Source organism: Gastrolobium bilobum, unplaced genomic scaffold, assembly GCF_033153095.1.
Source record: "Gastrolobium bilobum isolate Gb01-03AN ecotype WA unplaced genomic scaffold, APGP_CSIRO_Gbil_v1 utg22728, whole genome shotgun sequence".
NCBI lineage: Eukaryota > Viridiplantae > Streptophyta > Magnoliopsida > Fabales > Fabaceae > Gastrolobium > Gastrolobium bilobum.
In genome coordinates this window covers 83,289-110,475 of record NW_026897698.1, presented here as the reverse complement: position 1 = coordinate 110,475, position 27,187 = coordinate 83,289, and the positions used below count along the sequence as shown (strand labels likewise).

Sequence of the window (27,187 nt, the reverse complement as noted above, 5' to 3'; positions counted from 1 at the left end):
TGTGAATTCTGTAGTTCTGTTACTGTTTGTAAGCCTCACCCCTATGGATAGTGGCTAACTTTTTAGAGGTTGGGTTTAGGTGATACCCAAACCTCAGTGCTTGTCAAATATTTGATTTCCTGGTTTTAATGTTTATATCTCAGTTGTTTAATGTTGTTTCTAATGTTTAAAATTATCTGCATTTTGGCCAAATGTCAGATGTTTGGTTAGGATTTAGTTGTTGAGAAACAATTAATTCTGGATTCTGCATTAGACACATGAACTTAGATGAGAAATCATCTAAGGGATCTCAATTCAGAAATGAATGAGTCCTCATGTAATAGTGGACCTGAATCTCAAGAGTCCTAATCCCACTTGGCATAGAGATATGGAAGTGGGCAACTTTGGGATAAAATAATTTTTAAGAGATTAAAAATTAACAATACAGTCCTGTTAACAGAGAATCTTAGGATGAGCCTTTTGTTAATCAAATTATTTTTCAAGCATTGTGGGGAAGGAGAGCCAAAAACTCAACCCACCTTTTTAAACCTTTTTATCAATCCAGATTTTCCAATTTCCTTTGTTATTTCATATTTCAATCTCTATTCCGTTTTCAAAATTTTTGTCACATCTTTCATTTAAGTTGCTCCATTCTTCATTCTTATTTTATAACTTAGGAAAGTAATTCAGAAAATTTTTAAAAGAAAAGTGAACAGTAGTATTTTAGAACCATTCTAGATTATTCTTACCTTACAATTTTTATTTCTTTTATTTTCAAATATCAACTCAGTTTTAAGCAATTACAACCTTTAGTCATTTCAAAACGCCAACGATCCTTGTGGGAACGATATCTGGGACTTATAACAGCCATATATTACTTGTTGTCGCGTATACTTGCGCGCATTACTTGCACAACTGTTAGCAAGGCATCAAGTTTTTGGCGCCGTTGCCGGGGATCGAAGCGTATATGATCAAGTGTCTGTGTGATTGCTATTTTTGAACTGCTTCTTTTTGCTGTTTTTAGTGTAGCTCATTTGAATTCTGTGTCAGTTTTGTTTATTTATTAGTTCTATAGTATCTTGAATATTGGTAGTTTAAAATCTGTTCTGTTCATATTCTGTTTATTTTATGTCATTTAATTTTTCTTAGTTTCATTTTTATTTTAATTATTAGTTCCACCCTGTGTGAGGGTGAGTTATTACTGCCTTATAAAGCCGTCAGGCTGTGAACTGTCTTGGGACTTTTCTGCTTGCAGGTTCTTGTGTGTTTATTTTTTGCGTGTTCTGCATAAAAGTTGGTTAGTAATCTAGGTGTTTTAGCTAAGTCAGGTTTACCTGTTTTAGTTAAAAGGGGTGCATGAGTGCAACTCCACACCCGTTCATATATTCAATTGACCCTGAACCTGAGAGGACATTTAGAGTTAGGAGAAGAGCCCAGATAGCACATAGGCAAATTCCACTTCTAGAAATTGAAGAAATGGAAGATTTAGGAAGTGTAAATGGGAATGATGGGGTAGGAGGACCTGCAAGGATAAGGGAACCACCTGTTATAAATGATAATGATAGGTCCATGATGGACTTCATCATACCTGTGTTGGATGAGTTAGATCCAAGCATAGCCCAACCTGTGAATGGAGTGCCCTTCAAATTAGAACGGTGATGTTCACCATGCTTCAAAACATGGGGCAGTTTCATGGGTTGTTGATGGAAGACCCACACAAGCACCTTAGAAATTTCATAGAAGTGGCCAACACTTTTAGGAATCCTAACATCTCGGATGATGTGTTAAGATTGAAGCTCTTCCCTCATTCACTGGCTGACAAAGCCAAAGAATGGTTGAACTCCCTTCCATCCAACTCTATAACCAATTGGCACACCCTTGCTGAGAAATTCATTATGAAATTTTTCCCCTCTAATAAGATAGTGCAAACTAGAGGTGATATTGCTAACTTCATGCAGAGGGATGGAGAGACACTAGTGGATGTGTGGGAGAGGTACAAGAACCTTCTTAAGCAATGCCCAAATCATGGTTTGCCCTCTTGGGCAGTGTTACAAACCCTGTACAATGGCTTAAATACTCAAAACAGGGCCTTGGCAGATTCTGCTGCTAATGGCATGTTTATGACTATGTCCTTTAACCAAGCCCATGAGTTGTTAGAACAAATGACTCAAAATTATGCCCAATGGCCTGAAGAAAGAAATCAGCCAAGAAGAGTGGCTGGTTTACATGAGATAGACCCTGTAACAGCTCTTTCAGCCAAGTTTGATGCACTGTCCAATTTAGTGAGAACCCAAGGACAAACCATTGAGGCAAGATTATCTCAATCCCAAGTTCCTGCACCTCAAATACCTGTGACCCAACCTCAAGTTAATGCAATAAACACAAGTGTAACTTGTGTTTGCTGTGGTGGGCCCCATTTGTATGATAGCTGCCCATCCAACTCAGAATCTGAAGATGTGGATAAATCTGAGTCAGGGGACTCAGATTATCAGGAGAAATAGGCCAGAACTTCTTCTGGCCTCAGGTTACACTGATCCTATTTGTAAAATTTTCATTTGTGTAACTTGTTTGAGGCACAACAGTGAGGACACTGTTGAAATTAAGTTTGGGGGAGAGTATTCAGAGTATTCTGTTGGTGCACCATAAACCATGATTGCTCTTTAGAATTTTTTTTTAGTTTGAATTAATTTCCTATGTTTCAGTTGCTGTTTTGATTGGATTTGTTGTTTTTAGAGTTATATGAAGTTTTCTGTTGGTTTGGTTGTTTTGAGTTAGGAAGAGATTTTGAACTGTTTTGTATATACTTGCTGTTTTGGTGAAAGGGAATTTTGGATATGAGAATGGATTTGAGGAGTGTGATGTTTAGCAATGAGTGGTCAGTATCACAACTAAGCAGCTGAGAATTTGAATAAAGGAAAAGAACTCAGGGTAGTTTTGTGGATAAAGAGTGACATGAGTGTTTTAAATGATTGATGGGTAAAAGGCAGTGAAAGGTTGAGAAATTTAGTTGATTAATGCATCTTGTGAATTTTAACAATAAGCATGCGAGATGGTGACTTTACCAACACTGTGAGATATTGAGCCTACACAGCAAAATTTTTTTTTTCTTCTCCATGAGGGGTTCACACTGGGGTAGTGAGGCAGAACTTGCTTTGGTGCTTAGTTGAAGAAGTGTAGCGTTGGCTTGAGTTTAAAATGATGAGGGCAATTTGTTGTTTTGCTTAACCATTTTAAAACCAAAAAGCCATCCATAGATCATCATCCATTGAAAACCCATTTTGAGCCTTTGACCTTTTCTTTTCACATACCCACATTTTATCTTATCCCACAATCTATTACACCTCTTAGTTATGATGGAAACAGAAAAAGAAGCAAGATTTTTTGTTATTTTTATTTTGTTGGTTTTTTTTTTAAAAAAAAAAAAAAGAAGAAAAAGAAAAAAAAAAAAAAAAAAGAAAAAAAAAAAAGAGATTTCCAATAAGAGAAAAATAGCGGTCAAAGTAGCTGCCACTGAATTAGTTGATTATGCTTCATAATTGTGTTTCCTTTCCATCATAGCTAAGTTAGCCAATCCCCCACAAATTTTCCACCTTCACCTTAGCCAAGTTACAACCTATTCAAGTCCCTTTGATTAAGTTCAGGTCTGTGTGTCACTTAGAAGACAAGAGCATCTTATCAAGCCTATGTCAAAGCTATTCCTAGTGTTGGATTGAGAGAAACAGAACCCTTGAGCATTGAGTGAATAATTCTGTAAGTCAGTGAGGCTGTGAAAAGTTGCCATCTTTATTGCCTTTTGAAAAATATTGCATGCTGTGTTAAGAATTGAATTTTCAGAATCTCTTTTGTCATTATTCAACAGTCAGTGAGGCACTTATGCATTTGAATTTCACACACTATTTGCTGAGTAGTTTTATGGAATAAAAGGATCATTTAGCTGCCTGGTTTGTGATTGATGGATTGCTGAACTATGTACCCACCTCTGTTCCCTGATCTTTGTGATAATATGATGCACTGAAGTTGGTTTTAAAAGCTGAACATTGAAATGCTGATGAAAATGTTTGAGATTGTTGATTGATTCTGAGTAGCTTTGAATGATGTGATTTGAATGATTGTTAGTTGAAAGAGTGGTTAATTTGATAAATTTTGGATCTAATTTCTTGTGTCACTTGAGGACAAGCAACAGTGTAACCTTGGGGGTGTGATAAGTCCATGAAATAATACTTACAATGTATGGTTTTTAATATGAAAATGTAAAAAAAGAATACACTTTGTGTTAATAGATACCCCAAATTGAATTAAGGTGGATGATTCTGATTTAAATGCTAATGGTTTTTTTTCTTTCTTATTTGCATTCTTCAGGCCCAATTGTGATACAGCCCAAGGAAAGAAAGGAAAGAGAAAGGAAATAATAGAGAAATGAGAAAGCAAATCAGTGGCCCAAAAGAAAAGAAAAGAAGAAGAGAGAAAGAAGTCAGAATCGTGCGTCTTCTGAAAGAGAAAGAAAAAAACCCTAGCATAGACCGTCTAAGTGAGCCTACTCCATCTCAAGCTCTCCATCACGGTTCCCTCTCTGAATCGAGCAAGTAAACCAAAAACATCCTCTGATTTTCAACCTAGATATAGAACCATCACTTTCCACCACGGTTCAGTTTTTGAATCGGACCAACTTACACAAACCCTAACACCTTGTCTCTCGAACCGAACCCTAACCCTCATACAACCCATTTCCATCGTTTGCACCCTTTCTACCTGATTGACGCACCAAACCACACAATATCGCAAACAAACCAAAACCTAGCCACTATTTTGGATTCAGAAAAAGCCAAACAAAGATCCGTTACTTAGTGGATGCTGGAGCGATTGTGAGCACACGTCAGTGTACGGTTTGAAGGAACGACAATTCCATCCGATTTGTAAGAGCAGAGGAGTGGAGCACTGTGGGGACCACTCATTTGCAGCAGCGCGTCATATTGCTGAGCTGGAGAAAAAGAGGATAGTGTGCAAAGAGCCCTATAAAAGGGATATAGGAGTGAGTCATCGGGGAGCTCTCTTCTGTTTTCTGATTTATGGTTTTTCTTAGTTTTTGTTTTCTGAACAATTTTGAGTTTCTTTTAATTTCTGTTTTGTAATGAGATTCTGGTTCATTTTGATGAACTTGATGCATGTCTTTACAGCACTGAGATTGCCGGTTGTTAGGCCAGTGCTGTAATTGTAGTTTTTAGAATTTTTATTTTGTGAATTCTGTAGTTCTGTTACTGTTTGTAAGCCTCACCCCTATGGATAGTGGCTAACTTTTTAGAGGTTGGGTTTAGGTGATACCCAAACCTCAGTGCTTGTCAAATATTTGATTTCCTGGTTTTAATGTTTATATCTCAGTTGTTTAATGTTGTTTCTAATGTTTAAAATTATCTGCATTTTGGCCAAATGTCAGATGTTTGGTTAGGATTTAGTTGTTGAGAAACAATTAATTCTGGATTCTGCATTAGACACATGAACTTAGATGAGAAATCATCTAAGGGATCTCAATTCAGAAATGAATGAGTCCTCATGTAATAGTGGACCTGAATCTCAAGAGTCCTAATCCCACTTGGCATAGAGATATGGAAGTGGGCAACTTTGGGATAAAATAATTTTTAAGAGATTAAAAATTAACAATACAGTCCTGTTAACAGAGAATCTTAGGATGAGCCTTTTGTTAATCAAATTATTTTTCAAGCATTGTGGGGAAGGAGAGCCAAAAACTCAACCCACCTTTTTAAACCTCTTTATCAATCCAGATTTTCCAATTTCCTTTGTTATTTCATATTTCAATCTCTATTCCGTTTTCAAAATTTTTGTCACATCTTTCATTTAAGTTGCTCCATTCTTCATTCTTATTTTATAACTTAGGAAAGTAATTCAGAAAAATTTTAAAAGAAAAGTGAACAGTAGTATTTTAGAACCATTCTAGATTATTCTTACCTTACAATTTTTATTTCTTTTATTTTCAAATATCAACTCAGTTTTAAGCAATTACAACCTTTAGTCATTTCAAAACGCCAACGATCCTTGTGGGAACGATATCTGGGACTTATAACAGCCCTATATTACTTGTTGTCGCGTATACTTGCGCGCATTACTTGCACAACTGTTAGCAAGGCATCACATACCATGCACATAAACAATCTCCCATGGAGTTTGGTGGAACAACAAGGGATTAACCCTGAGAATCGAAAGCTTACCTTTATCAGCAACACACTCCAACGAACTCTCAGCATCCAAAGGACCACAATCATAGGCCCTCATAGAATCACTACCTATTTCAAGATATAAATACAATTAATGTACACATTATAGTCTATCACATATAAGGAGTTAGGCTCTCTCTCTCTCATTAATAATACGTAAGGCTTTTTCTAAAGCCATAAATATGGGTTGCTTAAGTTAGGACTTAAACATATTTTACAAAGGTTCACACTGATATCCTTAGGGTCCTAAATCATTAGCAAGGGTTCATGAGTCATTCCATTGAAGAACAATTCCAAGAAATGGGCTCCATTGCCCGGTTTGGCGCTAAATCACGTTTACTTTTTTAAAAACTGGTATTGTGTATCTTTACCAAAAATTCTAATATTTTACTATGTTAAACTAGATATCTTAAGCTTTCCAACGACATTATATGTCCCATTTGGAGTTGTATAACTCAGGTTATGTTTTTTGCAAAGTGACTGCTGCAAACTGAATTTCCAGCAGCAAGGTCGCGACTTCAAACTTAAACTGCGATCAATCCACTTACCAATGGATCTAAAATTTTACAAGGTTATATCCCTATGTGTTAGCTTCACAAAGGTCCAAACCGCACTCAATTTCGAGCTTTGTAGCTCGAGATATTGAATTTTTAGCAAACTAGGTTCGCTGTTATCGATTTACTCGGGAAAATCAGTCAATTTACCTGTGTAAATAATTCACTCAGGTAAACACTGAAGTTTACTCGGGGAAATCATCGACAGAACCCAGATTTCGACTAGAAACTCATTTTTTAAGAATTAATCCAACAACGTTCCATTTTTAAGGTTCACAGAGATTCAAGCTACCATTTTTATGCATGTTTAGGCTATTTGCCAACTAGTCTATCATGTTCTGATACTTAACATACTCAAAGGTCATTATTTTCACATGAAACACAAGAGGGTTGTTTGGTTTATACCTTTGGGCTTTCAAAACAGAGGAAGAAGAGCACTTCCGAAGCTTAGACTCTACTCCCAACTACTACCAAATGATGTGCACAAATTTGGCTTTGTCAATGTTGGTTCCTTCACTAGAAAGAGTATAATGTCTCTCAACATAACTTATATTTTTATTAGGTCCTAATTGACTTGTTAGGCATGAATCATATCATTTTATTCATTATTATGATAATTTCATGATTTAATTGTCAGGATTTTCTTAACAGTCACTAAATACACACATTATCTCACTTCTAACTTTTATTTAACAAATTGAGAATGAGAGTTGTTATATGTTAACTGAATCTATAGTTTATATATTTTTGCATTTATTGTTGACAGTAAAAACATTTTATCCCTCGAAGTTTAAACTCACAATATTTTAATCTTGAAATGATACATCCCAATAATTTTATCCTAAAGTTTAAAATCTCAAAATTTTACTCTTTTCAAACAATGAAATGTGTATTTTACTCTACGTCAAATATGAATGTTTATTAAACATTTATTTGTTAGAAACATGCCATATATAAGTACAGCTTTATATGACCTAAAGTATTATTTGATCTTAATCATCTGAATTGACGCACTATGTAGATGGGTTTTTTCTATACTAGTTTATTATTCCATGGCCTGTATTAGTTTTGGTATATTATCTATAATTGGGTTTAATGCTTACTGTACTTAATTTGAAATTATAATGAAGATACTATACTAAATTAGACCGGAGTGATTGCTTCTAGTCATATAAAAATTTGGATTAAAATCCCTTTTGAGTCCCAAACAAATAAACACGATGCCCATTTTCTTCCTTAAAAAAGAAATCAACTTTTGATCCTCCTATAATTTTAGTTCTTTGAAAATATAATCCCTCAAAAATTCAATGAAAACCCAATTTGATCCCTACAAAAGGACCCAAAAGGGCGTTACTTTAAAAATTTGCGTAGTTTGCATATTTAATCAAAATTACTAATATTGTGATCAACCAATTTCTCTCTTTCTTTATTTTGTGGTGCATACTAACAATTCATTGTCTATGGTACTATAAGATATATAAGAATACTGTGCTGAAAGAAACCAATAAATTACAAGCTTATAAATAGCTCAATTCACACATAGGCGAAAATTGCTGCATTAAAAAACTAGGTACAAACAAACTGACAATTAGCTCGGCACTATACTTGACCCACTTAAAATCCTACTGCAAAATTATGCACGTCTATCGTATAAATAACTGTAAATCCTTCCCACTCAAAGATGTTTCCACAATCCTTGAACTTTCCAACATGGAAAATCCTTATAATAATCCTACTTTAATTAAAATTCATAATGGTAGCTTGAAACCTCAATTAATCTTTGGTTTTGGTCGCCTTGGCCTCATTACCATATAAAGGCACACTAGAACAATCAAGAAAGCAGGAATTGTTGTCATATCAAAGACCATATGTATTTTTCTTTCTCTTGTGCAGTTAATTGGATGGAGAAGGGCAAGAGTCGCATTAACTTGGTCAAGAAACCTGCAAGAGAGAATCAAGTTTTCAGGAAAATTGAAATCGAAATTGCTTTTGAACATGAATAAAGGAGAAAGGAAAGTAATCGAGAGCAGGCTCTTCACTGAAGAGGCTACAAGGAAACACAGGCTAGCTTCCAACCATCGAAGAACAATATAGAACATAGTTGTGCTTTTCATCCTTTCCCCACCCTCAGGATAACTTCTGTCCCATTATTTATGAATGAAAAACTAGAGAACAAAATAGGAAACAAATTAACATAATAAGGACTACTAATTTTCAACTGTCAAACACATCCTCCTGAAACTATCGTAAGCCTGAACCATAAAGGAGCTAAGAAACTTTATTGCATTGTACTCTAACTAAAGATTCCACATCTTGTCCTCGTTTTTCTCCCAACCCTATTTGACACAGCTGCTTATATAATTCATTAGGTTTAACCCACAAGGAGGCAAAAAGTGTAAAGCTATCTCCTGAAAGGGGTGATGCAGGATGTGTTTGACTACAAATTGTAGCTTTACACCCGAAAAATACACCAGATCCCTGATACGAAAGTACATCTCCACAAAGCTCTGCATTCTGTAACACAGCTATGCTGTCCCCAAAAAACTAATCATCATTTATATCGCTATACTGTCCAATTCTATTTTATATCTATGTTTCCTCTGTAAAAATGCATATTTTAGAATAATTTCTAGTGCCTAACCTTTTGGATGCATCCTCCACGGTGTTTAGTAGCCTCAATGCGTCAAGATAACGCAATTCTCCAGTGACAGTTGATACCTGAAAATACAACATTCATAACTCATTCATTGCATCAACTATTTAAGAATAAGATTATAAATTTAATAGAAGCCATTAATAACAAGTACTTACCCTTCTCCAAAGACTAACAACATAATTGTACTTGTTTACAAGTTCATGCTCCTGGGACCGGAAGATCATGAAAGTTTTTTCAGCTTTATTTTGTTAAGAATTCACAGACAAATCATCTTATATCACAAGAAAAACAAGGGCACTACTACATTCCCATGAAGAAAATGGAAGCCTTGGGTTGCCATTATTTAATTCAATAACAATCAAGACACATGGCACATTGAGTATATAAATTACTCATTTAATTTTTCAAGATATATAATATATTTTTCCCTCCTAATGATTGGGGTATTTATTCGTTAATGTTGATAAACTCCTAATATATTTTTCTGTGAGATCTTACTGCTGTCCTGATTTTGTGTTAATGTTGATAAATGAATATCTCTTTAAAGAGGAAAGATAAGAGATTAAAGAAATAGAGGATAAGGCATATTTCAAGAATGATCTCATTGAAATTCTCAGAACATGGTAATTCTCTATCATTATATGGCTGCAATACTACAAACAATTAATTATAACATGTTAAAGATAAAAATAAATAAAATAGAATAAACAAAATAGAAATTATAAAATAAAATAAAATAAATTCATTTCTAAAAAATTGATCCATTTATAATTCTCTCTCATTGGATTAAAGGATCATCCATCCTTGTTTACCAATGACAAATTCTCTCTCGATATGTTCCTAAGAAAATCCGATTCACACCGCAAGGATACTAGTTCGCTCCATTAGTAGAAGATGAATGGCTGAATTAACCAGTTGTATTGATTCTTCAAGAGTAGTGATAACATAACTCCGAGCAATTGAATCAGACTGGAACTGTGAAATGTGCCAACCTTGTGATGTAAGGGAGAAAGGGTTGCATCCTACTGACCATATCCAGTCCTGTCATGTTCCGAAATAAATATCAAGACACAGCGGTTCAACTACACTAGATAATGGAGTTACACTTAGCATATATTATTGACTATTCCAGGAACCTGGGCACACAGTATGCAAGCATGCTAATCCCTAAATGAAAATGTACATAGCTGATTAAGGCATCAAGCAACTGCTTCCAGAATAAATTGAAATAGTGGTTCAACTTCCTACGGATCCATTGATTTTTTTTATTTCTTTTTTGTCTCTGTATGTGTTTGTGGTGAGTTTTTTTTTTTTTTTTTTTGGGGGTGGGGGGTTTCAGGAACATCCCCCGAATAATAACTATCAAGATCCAACTCCCCCAAAAGTATAAGTTGTTAAGTAAAAACACATGAATATTTTTATATTATATCTCTACCACCCCCTCATGCAACTCTTCGGGCTTGAAGCATGAACAATGTATAATCCACCTACCTAGTGCTGAAATTCAACTTTTTATTGAAAGATTGGGAGTGGCAAGGATCGAACTTTAAACTACTTGTTTATAGAGGCTCTAATAATATGTCGTGAACCACCTTTCCCAAACATTTAAGCTGTTAGGTAAAAACATATGAATGTTTTTATATTATATCACTAAACCCCATCTCATACAATAGCCCTTTGGGCTTGAAGCATGAATAATATACACGCACACCTACATTATGCTGAAACTCAACTTTCCAGTATAAAATTGCGGACGACAAGGACCTAACTCTAGACTACTTGATCTTAGAGGCTCTTGATATCATATCATGAACCAAATTCCAAAAGTTGAAGCTATTAGGTAAAAACACATAGATGCTTTTACATTATATCTCAAAAAATAAAATCAAAGAATGTTTGCATTTTAAAGAACTTAGTTATGCCTAAAGCAGAGCCATGTATGCCTGAATGAAAGATATCTGATTGAATTTGACTTAAAACACTATATGTGTATCATAGAAATGGATTAGACATAAAGTGTACCTCAATTGCAGTCCCGTGGGCTTGACTATAAACAAGATGAAGTGGAAGCAAACCCGCGAGATGCTCAGCAGTAGCAGCCACTGCAGCTTTTATAGGCTGCCTTTGTTGTCCATATAAAGGATGAAATCATGGAAGAATTGATAAGTGGCCTTTTGTTCAATAAATTAAATTCTTATCACTAATGTTAAATAAAAAAGTTCAATTATTGAGGAACATCCTCAGTCAAATTATCTCTTGAATAATATTGTAACATAATATGATTTGAGACAATTTAAATTTCTCCCAGAAGTTCAATTCTCTCCCCTTCCCTTGTCAAATAAATAAAATAGTACACTTTGAAAAAAATTGAAAGTGTAAGGCCTATGATAAAGATTGTATTGAATCACTTGAATATAAAATAATATGTTGTGTATATATCTAATTTAGAGGGTTACAATATATAGAAACTCTAATGGGCTTAAGTGAAAGGCCCAGACCTAATACAAACTTAATACAATCAGAATTAATTACAGACTAATCATATCTAATCATAATAATTACAGACTAATCATATCTAATCATATTTAATATATTCTAACACTCCCCCTCAAACTGGTGCGTATATATTGTGAGCACCAAGCTTGTTACAAATATAATGAACCCGAGGACCTCTAAGAGCTTTAGTGAAGACATCCGCTAGTTGATCAGAGGAGTTGACGAAAGCAGTCTTGATTTCTCCTGACTGAATCTTTTCTCGAATGAAGTGACAATCAATCTCTATATGTTTGGTCCTCTCATGAAAGACAGGATTAGAGGATATATGTAGCGCAACTTGATTATCACAGATGAGTGTCATGGGTTGTTTCTGTTCACAAAGATGAAGCTCCTGAATCAACTGCTTTAACCAGACTAACTCACAGGTAGCATTTGCCATTGCACGATACTCAGCTTCTGCACTAGATCGAGCAACAACAGGTTGTTTCTTGCTCTTCCACGAAATCAAGTTTCCTCCAAAGAAGACACAATAGCCAGAAGTAGAGCGCCTGTCAGAGGGTGATCCTGCCCAATCAGCATCTGAATAACCACAAATTTATGTATTTCCCTGATCTGAATACAACAAACCTTTTCCTGGTGATCCTTTGATGTATCGGAGGATCCTCACAGCAGCATCCCAATGTGAATCACAAGGGGAATCAAGAAACTGACTAGCCGTACTAACAGCGAAAGAAATATCTGGCCTAGTCACAGTAAGATAGTTGAGCTTCCCAATTAGCCTCCGATAACGTCCAGGATCAGATATCGGCTCCCCCTGTCCGAGCAATAACTTGACATTAGGATCCATAGGTGTATCAACTGGTTTACTCCCCAACATACCAGTTTCTTCTAGGATATCCAAGGCATATTTCCTTTGACAGATAGAAATGCCCTGTCTGGATTGCGCCACATCAATTCCCAAGAAGTAACGCAGCTTCCCAAGGTCCTTTGTTTGAAATGTACTAAACAAATGCTGTTTTAACTGACGAATTCCGTCTTGATCAATTCCGGTGAGAATGATGTCGTCAACATAGACTAACAAATAGATACACTTATCAGGAGATGTAATCCTATAAAACACAGAATAGTCAACTTTACTGCGGATTAAGCCAAACACCTGAACAACAGAACTGAAGCGACTGAACCATGCTCGAGGAGACTGCTTGAGACCATATAAGGATTTCTGAAGACGACACACCTTTCCAGACTCCCCCTGAGCAACAAAACCAGGTGGTTGCTCCATGTAAACTTCTTCTTGTAAATCACCATGAAGAAAGACATTTTTGATGTCAAGTTGAAGGAGTGGCCAGTGACGAACAGCAGCAAGGGCAAGAAAGAGGCGGACTGACGCCATCTTAGCGACCGGAGAAAATGTATCGCTATAATCAAGGCCAAAGATTTGAGTAAAACCCTTGGCAACTAAACGTGCCTTGAGACGATCAATATGGCCATCAGGTCCAACTTTCACAGTAAAAACCCAGCGACAACCAACTATAGACTTCTCTGGAGGAGCAGAAACAAGGTCCCAAGTGCCATTGGAATGAAGTGCAGTCATCTCATCAAGCATTGCTTGGCGCCACCCTGGATGGGAAAGTGCTTCACCTGTGGTCTTAGGAATAGAAATAGAAGAAAGACTAGAAACAAAGGTGAAATGAGGTGAAGAAAGACGGTCATAACTCAAAAAGGTATAAAGAGGATAAGGGTTACGAGTAGTACGTGTACCTTTTCTTTGAGCAATGGAAAGAGTCTCTGATGAAGGATCCGGAGGGGAAGAAGCAACAGCAGTGGGCGATGAGTCAGCAAGAGTCGAGTCGACAGGAGGCACAGTTTTGCGACGCTGATAGGTGAGAAGTGGACGGTCCTCAGGTATAGAAGCAATAGGTTGCTCAGCTGGAATAGAAGCACCTGTAGCTGGCAAAGACAAGTCAAGAAAAGGGACAGGAAGTATATGATCAACCTGTGACATCTGAGATGGGATAGAATTAAAGGGTTGTTGATCAAGAAAAGTGACATCAGCGAAAACTAAGTAACGCTTAAGGTCGGGAGAATAACAACGATAACCCTTTTGAAGACGAGAATAACCAAGAAAGATACACTGAAAGGCTTTGGATGTTAACTTATCCTTACCAGGAGTGAGATCATGAACAAAATAAGTACAACCAAAGACATGTGGAGTTAGAGGATAAAGAGGAACATCTGGAAGCAATAGATTATGAGGAATGTCATTGTGGAGCACAGATGAAGGCATGCGATTGATGAGAAAACAAGAGATGAGTACAGCATCTGCCCAGAAGTGAAGGGGAACCTGCATATGAATAAGAAGGGTACGGGTAGTTTCAATGAGATGTCTGTTTTTACGTTCAGCCACCCCATTTTGTTGTGGAGTGTGAGGACAAGTAGTTTGATGTAAAGTACCTTGTGTGGCCAAGAAATTAGAAAAATCAATAGAAACATATTCCTTAGCATTATCACTATGTAGAATACGAATAGAAACACCAAATTGAGTATGGATCTCAGTAGAAAACTTTTTATAAATGGAAAATAACTCAGAACGATTTTTCATTAAATAGGTCCAAGTGCAACGGGAAAAATTATCAATAAAGGTAATGAAATACCGAAAACCTAAGACAGACAAGGTACGACTTGGACCCCAGATATCTGAATGAACAAGAGAGAAAGGGGCATCAGCTCGTTTATTGACTCGACTGGCAAAAGAGGAGCGTGTATGCTTCCCTTGTTGACATGACACACAATCTAAAGACTGAAGACCGGACAAAAGAGGAACCATTTTCTGCAACTTTGAAAGACTTGGATGACCAAGGCGACTGTGGATAAGTTGTGGAGATTCTGTGAGAGAGCATGCTACTGAAGGACGAGGCACATCCAGATAATAAAGCCCCTGTGACTCACAACCCACTCCAATCATTTTTCCCGTACCCGGATCCTGCACAGAAACAGAATGGTTAGAGATAGTAATGGTGCAAGTGAGAGAGTGGATCAACTTACTAATAGAAATTAAGTTATAAGGGATGCCAGGAATGTAATAGACAGATGTTAGGGCCAAGGTAGAGGTCGGACGAGCTTGTCCAATCCCACGAACTGGGGCTTTGGTTCCATCCGCAAGGGTAAAAGACGGTAAATGATCAGAATGAGTAAGAGATGTAAAGAGTTCCTTATTACCACAGAGATGATCGGTAGCACCGGAGTCAAATATCCAAGTGCCAAGTGATGAAGAATGAGAAACACAAGCAACGGGATTACCAGTATAAGGCTGAGACTGAGGAGAAGCCTTCCTGAGAAGGGTTTGGAGTGCAGCATAGTCCGAACCTGAACCAAATGATGCATTGTCTGCCTGAGCTATATTTGCAACAATAGAAGAAGAGTTAACCTCCGAGAGATCAGGAGATGCTGCTGCCATTTAAAGATAAAATATAAAAGCCGTAAACGAAGGCAAACGATATCCAATCAAGGAGAACCACACGTCTAAAGTCAGACCCACAGAGAAACAATCACAGATCCAGAAAGGGGAAGAGAAGGCGAGCTTCTCTGTCCAAGACCGGTCGGAAAAAGCCGCCGGAGCACACGCGCCGGTAGAAGGTGGCGCGTGAGGCCCACGCGCAGAGGAGGTGGGCGGCGCGTGAGGGATGCGTTGGTGACCGGACCTCCACAGACTTGATCGCCAGGAGGAGACGGTCCTGATCGCGTGATGTCTGGTCTGAAAAAGTCGCCGGAAAAACGTCTCCGGTGGCCTGAACAGTGGTCCTAGTGGTGGACGGTGGATCCAGTGGCCGTCGACGGTGCTGACGCGTTTGGAAAATTACTCAGAAGCTTTTTACAGCCCTAGATGGCTTGCCGGAAGGACGCACGGCAAAGAAAGAGGACTCCTAAGCAGTGGGCTTAGGTTTTAAAGCAAAAACAAGGTTTCTAAGCGAAAGCGAGGGTCCTCAGAACAAAAGAGCTCTGATACCAACTTGAATATAAAATAATATGTTGTGTATATATCTAATTTAGAGGGTTACAATATATAGAGACTCTAATGGGCTTAAGTAAAAGGCCCAGACCTAATACAAACCTAATACAATCAGAATTAATTACAGACTAATCATATCTAATCATAATAATTACAGACTAATCATATCTAATCATATTTAATATATTCTAACAGAATCAATTATCCTAGAAGCTTAAGCTATTAGGCAAAGATACATGAATGATTTTATGTTACAATTTGAAGAAATGAAGAAGTGTTTTCCCTGAATAACTCAATTTCTTAATTCATTGAGACCCAATGGGTCCTTTTTATATTGAGTAGAATGAGCTACACTAATAAATAGCAACAGTAAACTAAGAGACTTATTTACAATAACAAGAAACACTAATAAATAAGGGAACAGATAGCAAAAAAAGCAATAAATGATAAATCACAATCTAGAATATTTTACACTCCCCCTCAAGTTGGGAGATATATATTGATCATTTCCAACTTGTTGATCAAATCCTCAAAGGTCGGCTTAAGTAATCCTTTGGTGAGAATATCTGTCGTCTGTTCCTTGGTAGGTACATATGACAAGCATACACTACCATCTTCTAATTTTTCTTTGATAAAGTGACGATCAACTTCCACATGTTTTGCTCTATCATGATGAACATGATTTTGAGCAATGCTGACAGCAGCCTTATTATCACAATATAATTTGATAGGTAGGGAATAAGAGATCTTCAACTCCTCCAGAAGCCTTCTTAACCAAATTCCTTCACAAATACCATAGGCTAGAGCCCGAAATTCTGCTTCTTGCAAAAACAGTTTGTTTCTTACTTCTCCAGGTCACAAGATTTCCCCAGATATAAGTACAATATCCTGAAGTAGATCTTCGGTCCATTGCAGAGCCAGCTCAGTCTGCATCTGTATAAATTTCAATCATCCTTTTGTTCCCCTTTTTAAAGAGAATTCCTCGACCAAGGGTGTTTTCGAGGCACTTGAGAATTCTATAAACAGCACTAAGGTGTTTTTCCTTAGAATGCATGAATTGGCTAACCATGCTCACAGCAAAAGCAATATCAGGACGAGTGTGAGACAAATAGATTAATTTTCCCACTAGTCTCTGGTACTGCTCCCTATCAACACCTTCCCCGTCCTCAACTCCCAACTTGATATTAGCTTCAATTGGAGTCTCTGCCGGCTTGCACCTGTAAAGAATCTTGGGATACACCACCCCAAGAGCTAGCTCAAAGGGTGGGAGTGCCTAAGGCCTTATAAAGGCCACATTAGTTGCTCATACAACCAATGTGGGACTTATATATCTCAACACGCCCCCTCACACAAGAGCTCATTGGGCTTGAAGAGTGGATGATGCAACAGGCCCAGTCTACCTGTGCTAAGAAATTTCACGAGAGAAAGTGGGAGGCGGCGAGGTTTGAACCCGGGACACGAGGCTCTGATACCATGTAAAGAATCTTGGGATACACCACCCCAAAAGCTAGCTCAAAGGGTGGGAGTGCCTAAGGCCTTATAAAGGCCACATTAGTTGCTCATACAACCAATGTGGAACTTATATATCTCAACAGCACCCAAGCATACCTGTTTCTTGCAACAGGTCTAGAATGTATTTTTTCTGAGTTAAAGAAATTCCTTCCTTACTCCGAGCAACTTCCATGCCAAGGAAATATTTGAGAGATCCAAGATCTTTTAGTTCAAACTGGTCAGCTAAACATTTTTTCAAAGAGGTTATCTCCTCGCTATCATTACCAGTGACAATTATGTCATCAACATAAACGATGAGAATAGCAATTCTATCTTTGTCGGAGTGTTTAAAAAATAAAGTGTGATCAGTCTGAGCTTGGGTGAACCCTCTCCCCTTAACAGCTTGAGTAAATTTCCCAAATCATTCTCTGGGAGATTGTTTAAGTCCATAGAGAGACTTCTGCAACTTGCACACAGAACCATTCCTTTTTTCAAAACCAGGAGGTGGATCCATGTAAACTTCCTCATGTAGATCACCATTCAAGAAGGCATTCTTAACATCTAACTGTTGCAATGGCCAATCAAGGTTGGCGGCAAAAGATAGCACAACGCGGATAGTGTTAAGCTTGGTAACAGGAGCAAATGTCTCCTGATAATCTATCCCATAAGTCTGAGTAAATCCCTTAGCAACTAATCTGGCCTTATACCTATTGATGCTATTGTCTGCATTAAATTTTATTGTGAACACCACTTGCAACCAACAGTTTTCTTTCCTTTAGATAATGTCACAAACTCTTATGTTCCATTTTTTATAAGTGCATCCATTTCTTCTAATACTGCATTCCTCCATTTTGGGTCATCAAGTGTTTCTTGGATATTTTTGGGTATCCTAGTACTGTCTAACATAGTGTTGAAAGCACGAAAACCTGGAGACAACTTGTCATATGAGATATAATGGGAAATAGGATGAGCAGTGCAAGATCTAGTACCTTTCCGAAGAGCAATAGGCATATCAATGATGGTTGTACTAGTGCATTCAAGTGGGTTGCTGGAGCAAGGACTCGAGTCAGGATCCTGGCAGTCTAGAGTATCTTGATGTGTTTTGCGTCTGCTGTAAAATTTTCCGCATTTACCAGGAGGATCACTAGTCTTAGGTATAGTTGCTCCCCATGTTTCCTACCCAATAACTCCCCCTGTTTCCAAAGGCCAGGGTACGACAGCAGCATCATTTGATTTCCCAGACTTATCTTCATCCATACCAATACCAATAGACTCCCCCTGAAGAGAAGTCGGGAAAAAAAAGGATTGTGTCTCACAAAAGGTAACATCCATGGAAACAAAGACCTTACGGACAGAAGGTGAGTAACATTTATAACCTTTCTGATTAGGGGAATATCCTATGAAGACACATCTAATAGATTTATGGTCAAGTTTGGACCTTTGATGTGGAGGAATATGCACAAAAACCACACAGCCAAATAATCTGGGAGGAAGAGAAGAAAGAGCATTGAAAGAGGGAAAAGATTTAGTAAGACAAGATAAAGGAGAATGAAAATTTAGTACCCGAGAAGGCGTCCGATTAATGAGATAAGAGGCTGTCAAGACGGCTTCCCCCCACAGATATTTAAATACATGCATCGTGAATAGGAGAGCTCGAGTAACTTCCATGAGATGTCTATTTTTCCTTTCAGCCACCCCATTTTGTTGAGGGGTGTTAGGACAAGAACTTTGATGAACAATTCCATGCTAGTTTAGGTAATCTCCAAGAACAAAATTAAAATATTCAGTACCATTGTCTGTTCGCAGAATTTTGATAGAGGTCTGGAATTGAGTTTGAATCATAGCATGAAATTTTTAAAAGTGGATGCCGCATCAGACTTATCTTTTAAGAGATATACCCAACATACCCTAGAATGATCATCAATGAAAGTAATAAACCAACGAGCACCCAAGACATTTTTTTCACGAACAGGTCCCCAAATATCACTATGAATCAATGTAAAGGGAGAAGATTCATGATATTTCTTAAGAGAATAAGTGACACGGGAATGCTTTGCAAACTGACAAATATCACAAAGAAAGGAACTTGGCCTTTTATTGATAAATAAGTTCGGGAATAACTTCAGAAGATAAACAAAATTTGGGTGTCATAACCTACGATGCCATAACAAAACATCATTACAGTCATCTGATAAACATAGAGAGTGGTTCGAAAAAATCCTCCTTTCACAAAGATCCTCTTTAAAATAGTAAAGCCCTTCTTCTTCTCTAGCACTTCCAATCATCATCCCCGAGTCCTGTTCCTGAAAGATACAAGCATTTGCAGAGAACTTAGCAACACAATGCAACTCCGTAGTAAGTTTGCTAATAGAGATGAGGTTACAAGTAAGGGAGGGAACATGAAGGACTGAGTTCAAAATAATATGCCCAGAAAGTTTAATGGATCTTTTTCCCGCAATAGTGGAGAAATTCCCATCAGCTGTTCTTATTCGTGACGGGTGATAGTAAGGGGTATAGGAGCAAAATAAGGTTGCATTACCTGTCATGTGATCAAAGGCCCCTGAATCAAGGATCCAACGATTACTACGTTCAACAAGGAATGCCATACCTTTTTGAGCAACATGACTAGTTGCCTCAGCAGGTTGAGACATCAATTTCTGAAATTGCTCATACTGGGCCTTAGAAAGGAAAACACCATCAGGGTTTGAAGGGACATGAGACCCCTCCCCCTTATCTTCGGAAGATACTTGATTAGCACGATTCTTGTTCTGTCCTTTTGGTTTCCAGTTTGGTGGTTTTCCATGAATTTCCCAACATTTTTCACGGGTGTGACCACCCTTATTGCAATGAGAACAACAACGGTCAGAACGTTTTGAGTCCCCAGAAGGACGAACAGTATTCTTTGCTACAAGGGAAGACCCATCAGAGGACTTAGAGTCCTTATCACCCAACATTACCTTTTGGCGAAGCTCCTCCCTTCGTACCTCAGAAAAGGCAGTAGCAAGGGAAGGTAATGGGTTTTGCCCCAAAATTCTTCCACGAACATCATCCAGATCAGAATTAAAGCCAGCAAGAAAATCATAGAGACGTCTTTTCTCTATATAATTTTTGAATCTTGCATTAGCTTCTAAACCTTAAAGGTCTGCTTTATCATCAAGATTCAACTCTTGCCACAGTGTTTTTAGAGCAAGGAAGTATTCAGTAACAATCATCCCTCCTTGACGTAATTCTTTCACCTTGGTGTTGAGTTCAAAAGCCTGAGAGGCATTGCCCAGGTCAGAGTAATATTCTTTAACAGCTTCCCAAATTTCTTGAGCTGTATCAAGAAATAAATAAGTTTGACTGATATCTGGTTCCATAGAATTAGTCAGCCATGTCATGACCAAAGCATTTCAGTCACCCAAGCATCATAGCCAGGTTCACGTTCTGCTGGTTTTACCTATTTTCAGTCAAGATACCCATGACACCATTGCACATAGTTCCTACCAATTAAACGGTGATTGGTGATCTGCATCGCTGGGTTGTCTCCAGAAGACAAAGAGTTGGGAAGGGGTGAGATTCCGGACAAAATTCCATACGAATTTTCAGAACTTTCAGCGTCCATGGCTTTCGAACAGGTACCCAGAAAAAAAGTTAAACTGAGGCAATTTTGACCCTCAAAACAGGAAGAGGGGAGGCAGACGATCAGAACGGCATAAGAATCGTTGGAAAAAAATGACGGGAGGGTCACACGCGCCGGCGAGGCTGAAGGTTGGTGGCGGCGCGTGATGGCGTTTTTAGTGACGGGTCTTTTGTGGGCTGGCTCTGAATTTTATTCTGAACCTAATGGTGGCCTTGGTCTCGTGGTTAGAGGTGTCTAGGTATGGATTCTGGCTTTGGCAGAGGCAAAACCGAAAAAAGGAATAGGAAAAAGACTTCAAAAGGAAATTCAGAACAAGGGAGACTGGAATATAACCAGCTCTGATACCATGTAAAGAACCAATTCAATCCAAAAGCTTAAGCTGTTGGGTGAGGTTATATTAATGATTTTATATATCTCAACATGCCCTCTCATACGAGAGCCCACTGGGCTTGAAGGGTGGACAATGCACAGGCCCACCTATCTATGCGAAGAAAGAAATTCCACTTCAAAGAAAGTGGGAGGCGGTGAGGATCGAACCCGGTACACTGAGGCTCTAATACCATGAAGAAATGAAGAAGTGTTTTCTCTGAATAACTCAATTTCTTAATTCATTGAGACCCAATAGGTCCTTTTTATATTGAGTACAATGAGCTACACTAATAAATAGCAACAGTAAACTAAGAGACTTATTTACAATAACAAGAAACACTGATAAATAAGGGAACAGATAGCAAAAAAAGCAATAAATGATAAATCACAATCTAGAATATTCTACACATTTCTAATATGCCCTCTTATACAAGAGCCTTTTGGACTTGAAGCATGGACAATGCATAGGTCCTCCAAAATTGTGTTGAAATTTAACATTTTATTAGAAGGATGGTAGTGGCGTTGATCAAACTCTAGACCCCCAGGCCATAGAGGCTTTTATACCATATCATGAATCAATTATCCCAAAAGTTTAAATTTTAAAATGAATGAAGATCATTGCTGATTCTAGTAAAATATCAAATTCAATTAGGAGTAATTGTGAATTGATTTAGGAATTATTGTAACATATAACTTTTTAGGATCCCAGTTCTTTCCTTATTTAGCTAAGCTGTTTATTTTCTGTAATGAGTATAATATACATAGATCCTATCCTGATTTTGGGTACCAGGTTTGGGTCCTAAAATCATGGGTAAATATCCTCAAGACTTGTATGTGTTGTAGCTTCCTATTGCAATGGAAATCATAAAATTCCATCCTTTGATCCTTTAGGAGTAATTGTGAATTGATTTAGGAATTATTGTAACATATAACTTTTTAGGATCCCAGTTCTTTCCTTATTTAGCTAAGCTGTTTATTTTCTGTAATGAGTATAATATACATAGATCCTATCCTGATTTTGGGTACCAGGTTTGGGTCCTAAAATCATGGGTAAATATCCTCAAGACTTGTATGTGTTGTAGCTTCCTATTGCAATGGAAATCATAAAATTCCATCCTTTGATCCTTTAGTGAAGATAAATGCATAGTTTTATATTACATTTTTAACAAAGATGATGATTACACATCCCTTAACATAATCTTTTGGCTCCATGATAAAAAAATATTCCCCAAGAGCTGATTTAATAATAATAATGGCTTTGCAACTTGCAAGCTTGATGAATAAGCCAGTTTATAAACTGAAGGTATGTTTCTGAGTCTAACCTCAAGTTCAGTAGAAGTGAGTGCCCATTACAATGTAGATGGCTTTCCCAAGAAGAGGATTCTGACTGAACGACAATAATCATGTCAGACAGCGCCTTTGCCTGAAAATGTTTGTCCAGCAATAGTGGTTCACTGTAAATGAACCAAAAGACTGGAACCTCTAGCATGGACCTAGAATGTGCATGCCTACCTGCATTATTCACAAAGATTATTATCTTAGTAAATTCCAAAAATTTCAAGCAACAAAAGTGGAAACTTCTTCTCAAAACACACGGAAAAAGAACTCAAGTCATCAAACTATATTCCACAACAATTGGCAGTTCCAACATTCTAAATGGGGGAAATCCTTGTTAATCGTTAACACTGCACACCTATACAATATGCTATGTATGTTGTTATGCCCCAAACACTAGAAATCAATCCCCAATAAATGTTCAACAGTAGCTGCACAAACTCCCAATTCATTAGAAATATCCCACATTACACACTTTGGGTCACTTGGCAATGCAAACACAAGTGAACTTGAATCTCCATGCGATAAAGACAGAGAGAAAAAATATCTTAAGAAAGAATTTTAAATGGTCACTTGACAATGCAAACAACCACTCCCAATTAAACACCAACTAGCGAGGGTAGTGATGAGGGCAATTCTTGTACGCAACCTTATCCTTGCATATTTGCAAAAGGGTTTTAGGTCACGGGTTCGAATGACCCTACATTCATCACCAATAAGGCCTTCTCGCTCCATTATGCCACACTTCCTTTTCAGCAACTAGGGGCATAACGCCAAGCATCATCTAGACTGTGTACAAAGCTAACCCTAACATCATCTGCAATTCTCTAATCCAATAATGTAACGGAATGCTTGTTGATCATTAGTCTTATTCAGCTCTTGTGGGTAATCATGTGGTGGAGGACATTAAAAGAGCAAGGGGGAAACTTTCATAAAGCTTATGGCTGTGTCAATTGGGGTTTCCTTGATAAGGTTCTTGATAGGATTGCATGTTGTCTCTCCATATCTACCTACTTAGTTATTGTTAACGGGGAATCTATGGCTTGGTTTTTAGGACAGAAAAGGGTTACGCAGGGAGACCCTCTTTCTCCTTTTCGGTTTAGTCTTGTTGTTGATGCTTTGAGTATGGTGTTTTTTAGAGCTATGGAAAGTGGAGTTTTTAAAGGTATCTCTATTGGAACCATTGTTGTTAAAACGTCGTTCCAACACGTAGAAACGTCCGTTTCTACATTTTTTGGTCAAAAAATGTGTCTGAATGATGGTTGAAACGGAATTTGGGTTGAAATGGTTGAAACGCCTAGTTGACTCGGTAAAGTAGGTTGACTCAGTACTGGAGAAAAAATGTGAGATTCGCATCGGAGAGAATTGTGATTTCACGAATTCTCAAATCAGAATCGAGAAACGAAAAGTGGATTGAGAATTCACTTTGGCGAGATCATCGCGGAGAGAAAGGAGAGAGAGTGAGAGAGTTACTGACTCTATAAAGAGGAGAGTCGAAGGAATGCTTGGAGATTTGATCTTGCAATTGGTTCCAAAGAGCAGAAGCAACTGTTCTGAATAGGAAGAAACACTACCCAGTACCTACTCGCCATTGTGTTCTTCTTACTTTGTTACTGCTTCTCACTTCTCAGTTCTGATCGCACGCCAAGATACATTGGAAGCTAAGCAAATGCTGAATGCCAATGTTGGCACACAAAATCATCAATTATCAAAAATCCTTTTTCACTTTTTTTTTTTTTTAACCAATCAATTTCTTTCTTCTTTAAAGCGTGAGTATATTATAAGGCTTTTCTACATGGATAAATTTTTTTTTTAAAAAAAAAAATCTCAAGATACTTATGTTTGGATTTTTTTTTTCTTTCAGAATATTATTTTGTTATATATATATATATATATATATATATATATATATATATATATGAAATGCTATATATACCTTTTAGTCTTAGTTTCCTCCAAATTGACTTTTAAATGTGTATAAAAATTGGTCCTGTGCAATATCCACACTTAGCTCAAAGGGCTCTTGTGTGAGGGGGTGTGTTAGAGAATAATATAAACCATTAAAAAGTTCCTCACCTAATACCTTAAGATTTTGGGTTGAAGTGGTTCTTTACATGGTATCAGAGCCTCGGTGTTCCGGGTTCGATCCTCGCCGCACCCCATTTTCTTTGTGATTTTTCTTAGCACAGGTAAACTGAGCCTGATGCATCATCCACCTTTCAAAATCTCGTGTCCCGAGTTCGATCTTCACTGCCCCCCACTTTCTTTCTATTAGAATTTCTTTCTAGCACAGGTAGGTGGGCCTGTGCATTGTCCACACTTCAAGCTCAATGAGCTTTCTTGTGAGAGGGCGTGTTAGACATATATAAAACCATTATTGTAGCCTTACCCAATAGCTTAAGCTTTTAAGTAAAAGTCTTTTTAATGGTTTATACTATTCTCTAACACGCCCCCTCCCACGAGAGCCCACTGGGCTTGAAGGGTGGACAATGCACAGACCCACCTACCTGTGCTAAGAAACTCCACAAGACAATTATTTATTAATTAAATAGGGGGCGGTAAGGATCGAACTCGTGCACCGAGGCTTTGATACCATGTAAAGAACCAATTCAACTCAAAAGCTTAAGCTATTGGGTGAGGCTACAATAATATTTTTATATATCTCTAACATGTATATTGTTACAGATGTACATTACTAAACTTTACTACATATTATGAGTGATTAAGTATTGTAACTATAAAATATGTATTGGTGTGTTTTGGTTTTATATATGTTGGATACATTTTTTTTTTGTACGTAGTAAACTCTTACGTTGGCTTACGTTTTATGATTTAATGTTTCTGCTCACCTCTACCGTTTTTACATAATGATGCAAGCTTCAACGATGCTATCCTTCAAATCTTCAAGGATAGATCTGGGCTGAAAGTTAAACTGAGTAAAAGCAATATGACAGGCATTAATGTGTCAAATTATGAGTATGGTTCCCTCGCTTCTGTGACTGGGTGTTAAATCCTTCAATGGGCCACTGATTCTTGTAAGCATTTGGATATTTGGAAGGGAGCTTACTTCTCTTTAAGTGGTCGAATTATGCTTATTCAATCATGTTTGGATAGCATTCCCCTTTACTATCTTTCCGAGTTTTGAATCTCTGTTACAGTGGCACATAGTTTTGAGATAATTATGCCGGTTTTAATCTAGTTTGGTGGTAGCCAGCTGAGGAAGGATCATTTAGTAGGTTGAAAAACTTCTTGTAGGCCTAGATGTGAAGGAGGTATGGGTTTGGGTAAGTTGGTGGTGAAAATATGCCTTTGGCGGGCATACGTCAAAGGTGTTTATCTTAGGAGCCTTATACCGTTTGGCATCAGGTTATTAGTAACAAGTATGGTTTGAATCAGAATACGTGGGATGCTAATCTGGTGCTCACTGCTACCCATGGAAGCCCCTTGAAAATTTATCTCTCATTGCTATGCTTGTTTCTGTCCATTTGTCTCCCTAAATTTGGGTAATGGCTCTCAAATTAGATTTTGGAAAGATATTGGGTGGGTGGCGTATCTTTCATGGAGTTGTTTCCCCGCCTATATAACCTTTCTTCTTTACACAACGCAGCAATCCATCTTTTCTGTTCTTTACAGGATGACTCAACTTACAATCTCTCTTTCTTCTCCTAGAAAATGTCAATCTTTTATCTATTCTTGATAGGAAAATTTGGACTCTTGACCTTCCTAGTCGTTACTCTTGTAAGTTGTTCTATCATTCATTAACTCATTCTCCTAATAGACAAAGCTCGTCCTTGATAAATTTATTTGGAAATCCAAAGCTCCTACTAAGGTGCAGTCTTTTTGTCCAGACTGTAGCACTAAATAGGATCAATGCTAATGATTTGTTACAGATTTGGTTACCTAAAACAGCCAACTTCCCTAATATTTGTGTTATGTCCATCAGCCATGAAGAACTTTGAATCAGTTCTATTGAATAAATTTTCATACAAATCTCTCATTACTCAATAGGAAAGAATATCTTACATAGTGCGACATTCATGAGCTGATATATGTAGGGCAGAGCTTCCAGGATCCCGCCAAAATTTTGAAAAACCAAAGAGATATATGGAAAGATATTACCGAAACCCCAAATAGGATGTGAAAATTGTACAATCATCAAGATGTGTTTGTTTTTGTACAAAGGATATTTCTGAATTGTTTGAGAGATAACACTCAACACCCTTGGTATTTATATATAGAAAATAATGCAGTTTACATTTACCACAACAATAATAAAGAATTGAACTATTTCCTATGCCTCTAATCTTTCCAATGAGAGATTAATTTCCTTAATTTCCAATGCAACGATTCATAATAACATATTAATAAGGGTCAAAGATTGTAAGATAAAAATTCCATCAAATTTGCTTGGAACAAGAATGTGGGACAGATGAACATAGAATAAGCAGA

At 37.4% G+C, this 27,187-nt stretch overlaps 1 protein-coding gene and 1 non-coding gene across 3 annotated transcripts in view; both read right to left on the bottom strand.

The window, feature by feature from the left end:
- Positions 1–1,905: 1,905 nt before the first annotated feature.
- LOC133309381 (small nucleolar RNA R71) lies at positions 1,906–2,011 on the bottom strand. Its single transcript, XR_009751318.1, has one exon. It is a non-coding gene; the product is annotated as a small nucleolar RNA R71 (small nucleolar RNA).
- Positions 2,012–8,256: 6,245 nt separating this feature from the next.
- The window catches only part of LOC133309379 (uncharacterized), an 86,669-nt gene continuing 67,738 nt past the window's right edge, over positions 8,257–27,187 (bottom strand). For both annotated transcript variants that reach the window (XM_061510141.1, XM_061510142.1), the window contains 6 exons: positions 22,726–22,915; positions 11,439–11,538; positions 10,289–10,457; positions 9,572–9,654; positions 9,402–9,478; positions 8,257–8,701 (listed from right to left, as the gene is read on the bottom strand). In XM_061510141.1, coding sequence (XP_061366125.1) covers positions 8,530–8,701; positions 9,402–9,478; positions 9,572–9,654; positions 10,289–10,457; positions 11,439–11,538; positions 22,726–22,915 — 791 coding nt within the window. In that variant the 3' untranslated portion in view covers positions 8,257–8,529. The remainder of the gene's footprint in view (positions 8,702–9,401; positions 9,479–9,571; positions 9,655–10,288; positions 10,458–11,438; positions 11,539–22,725; positions 22,916–27,187) is intronic.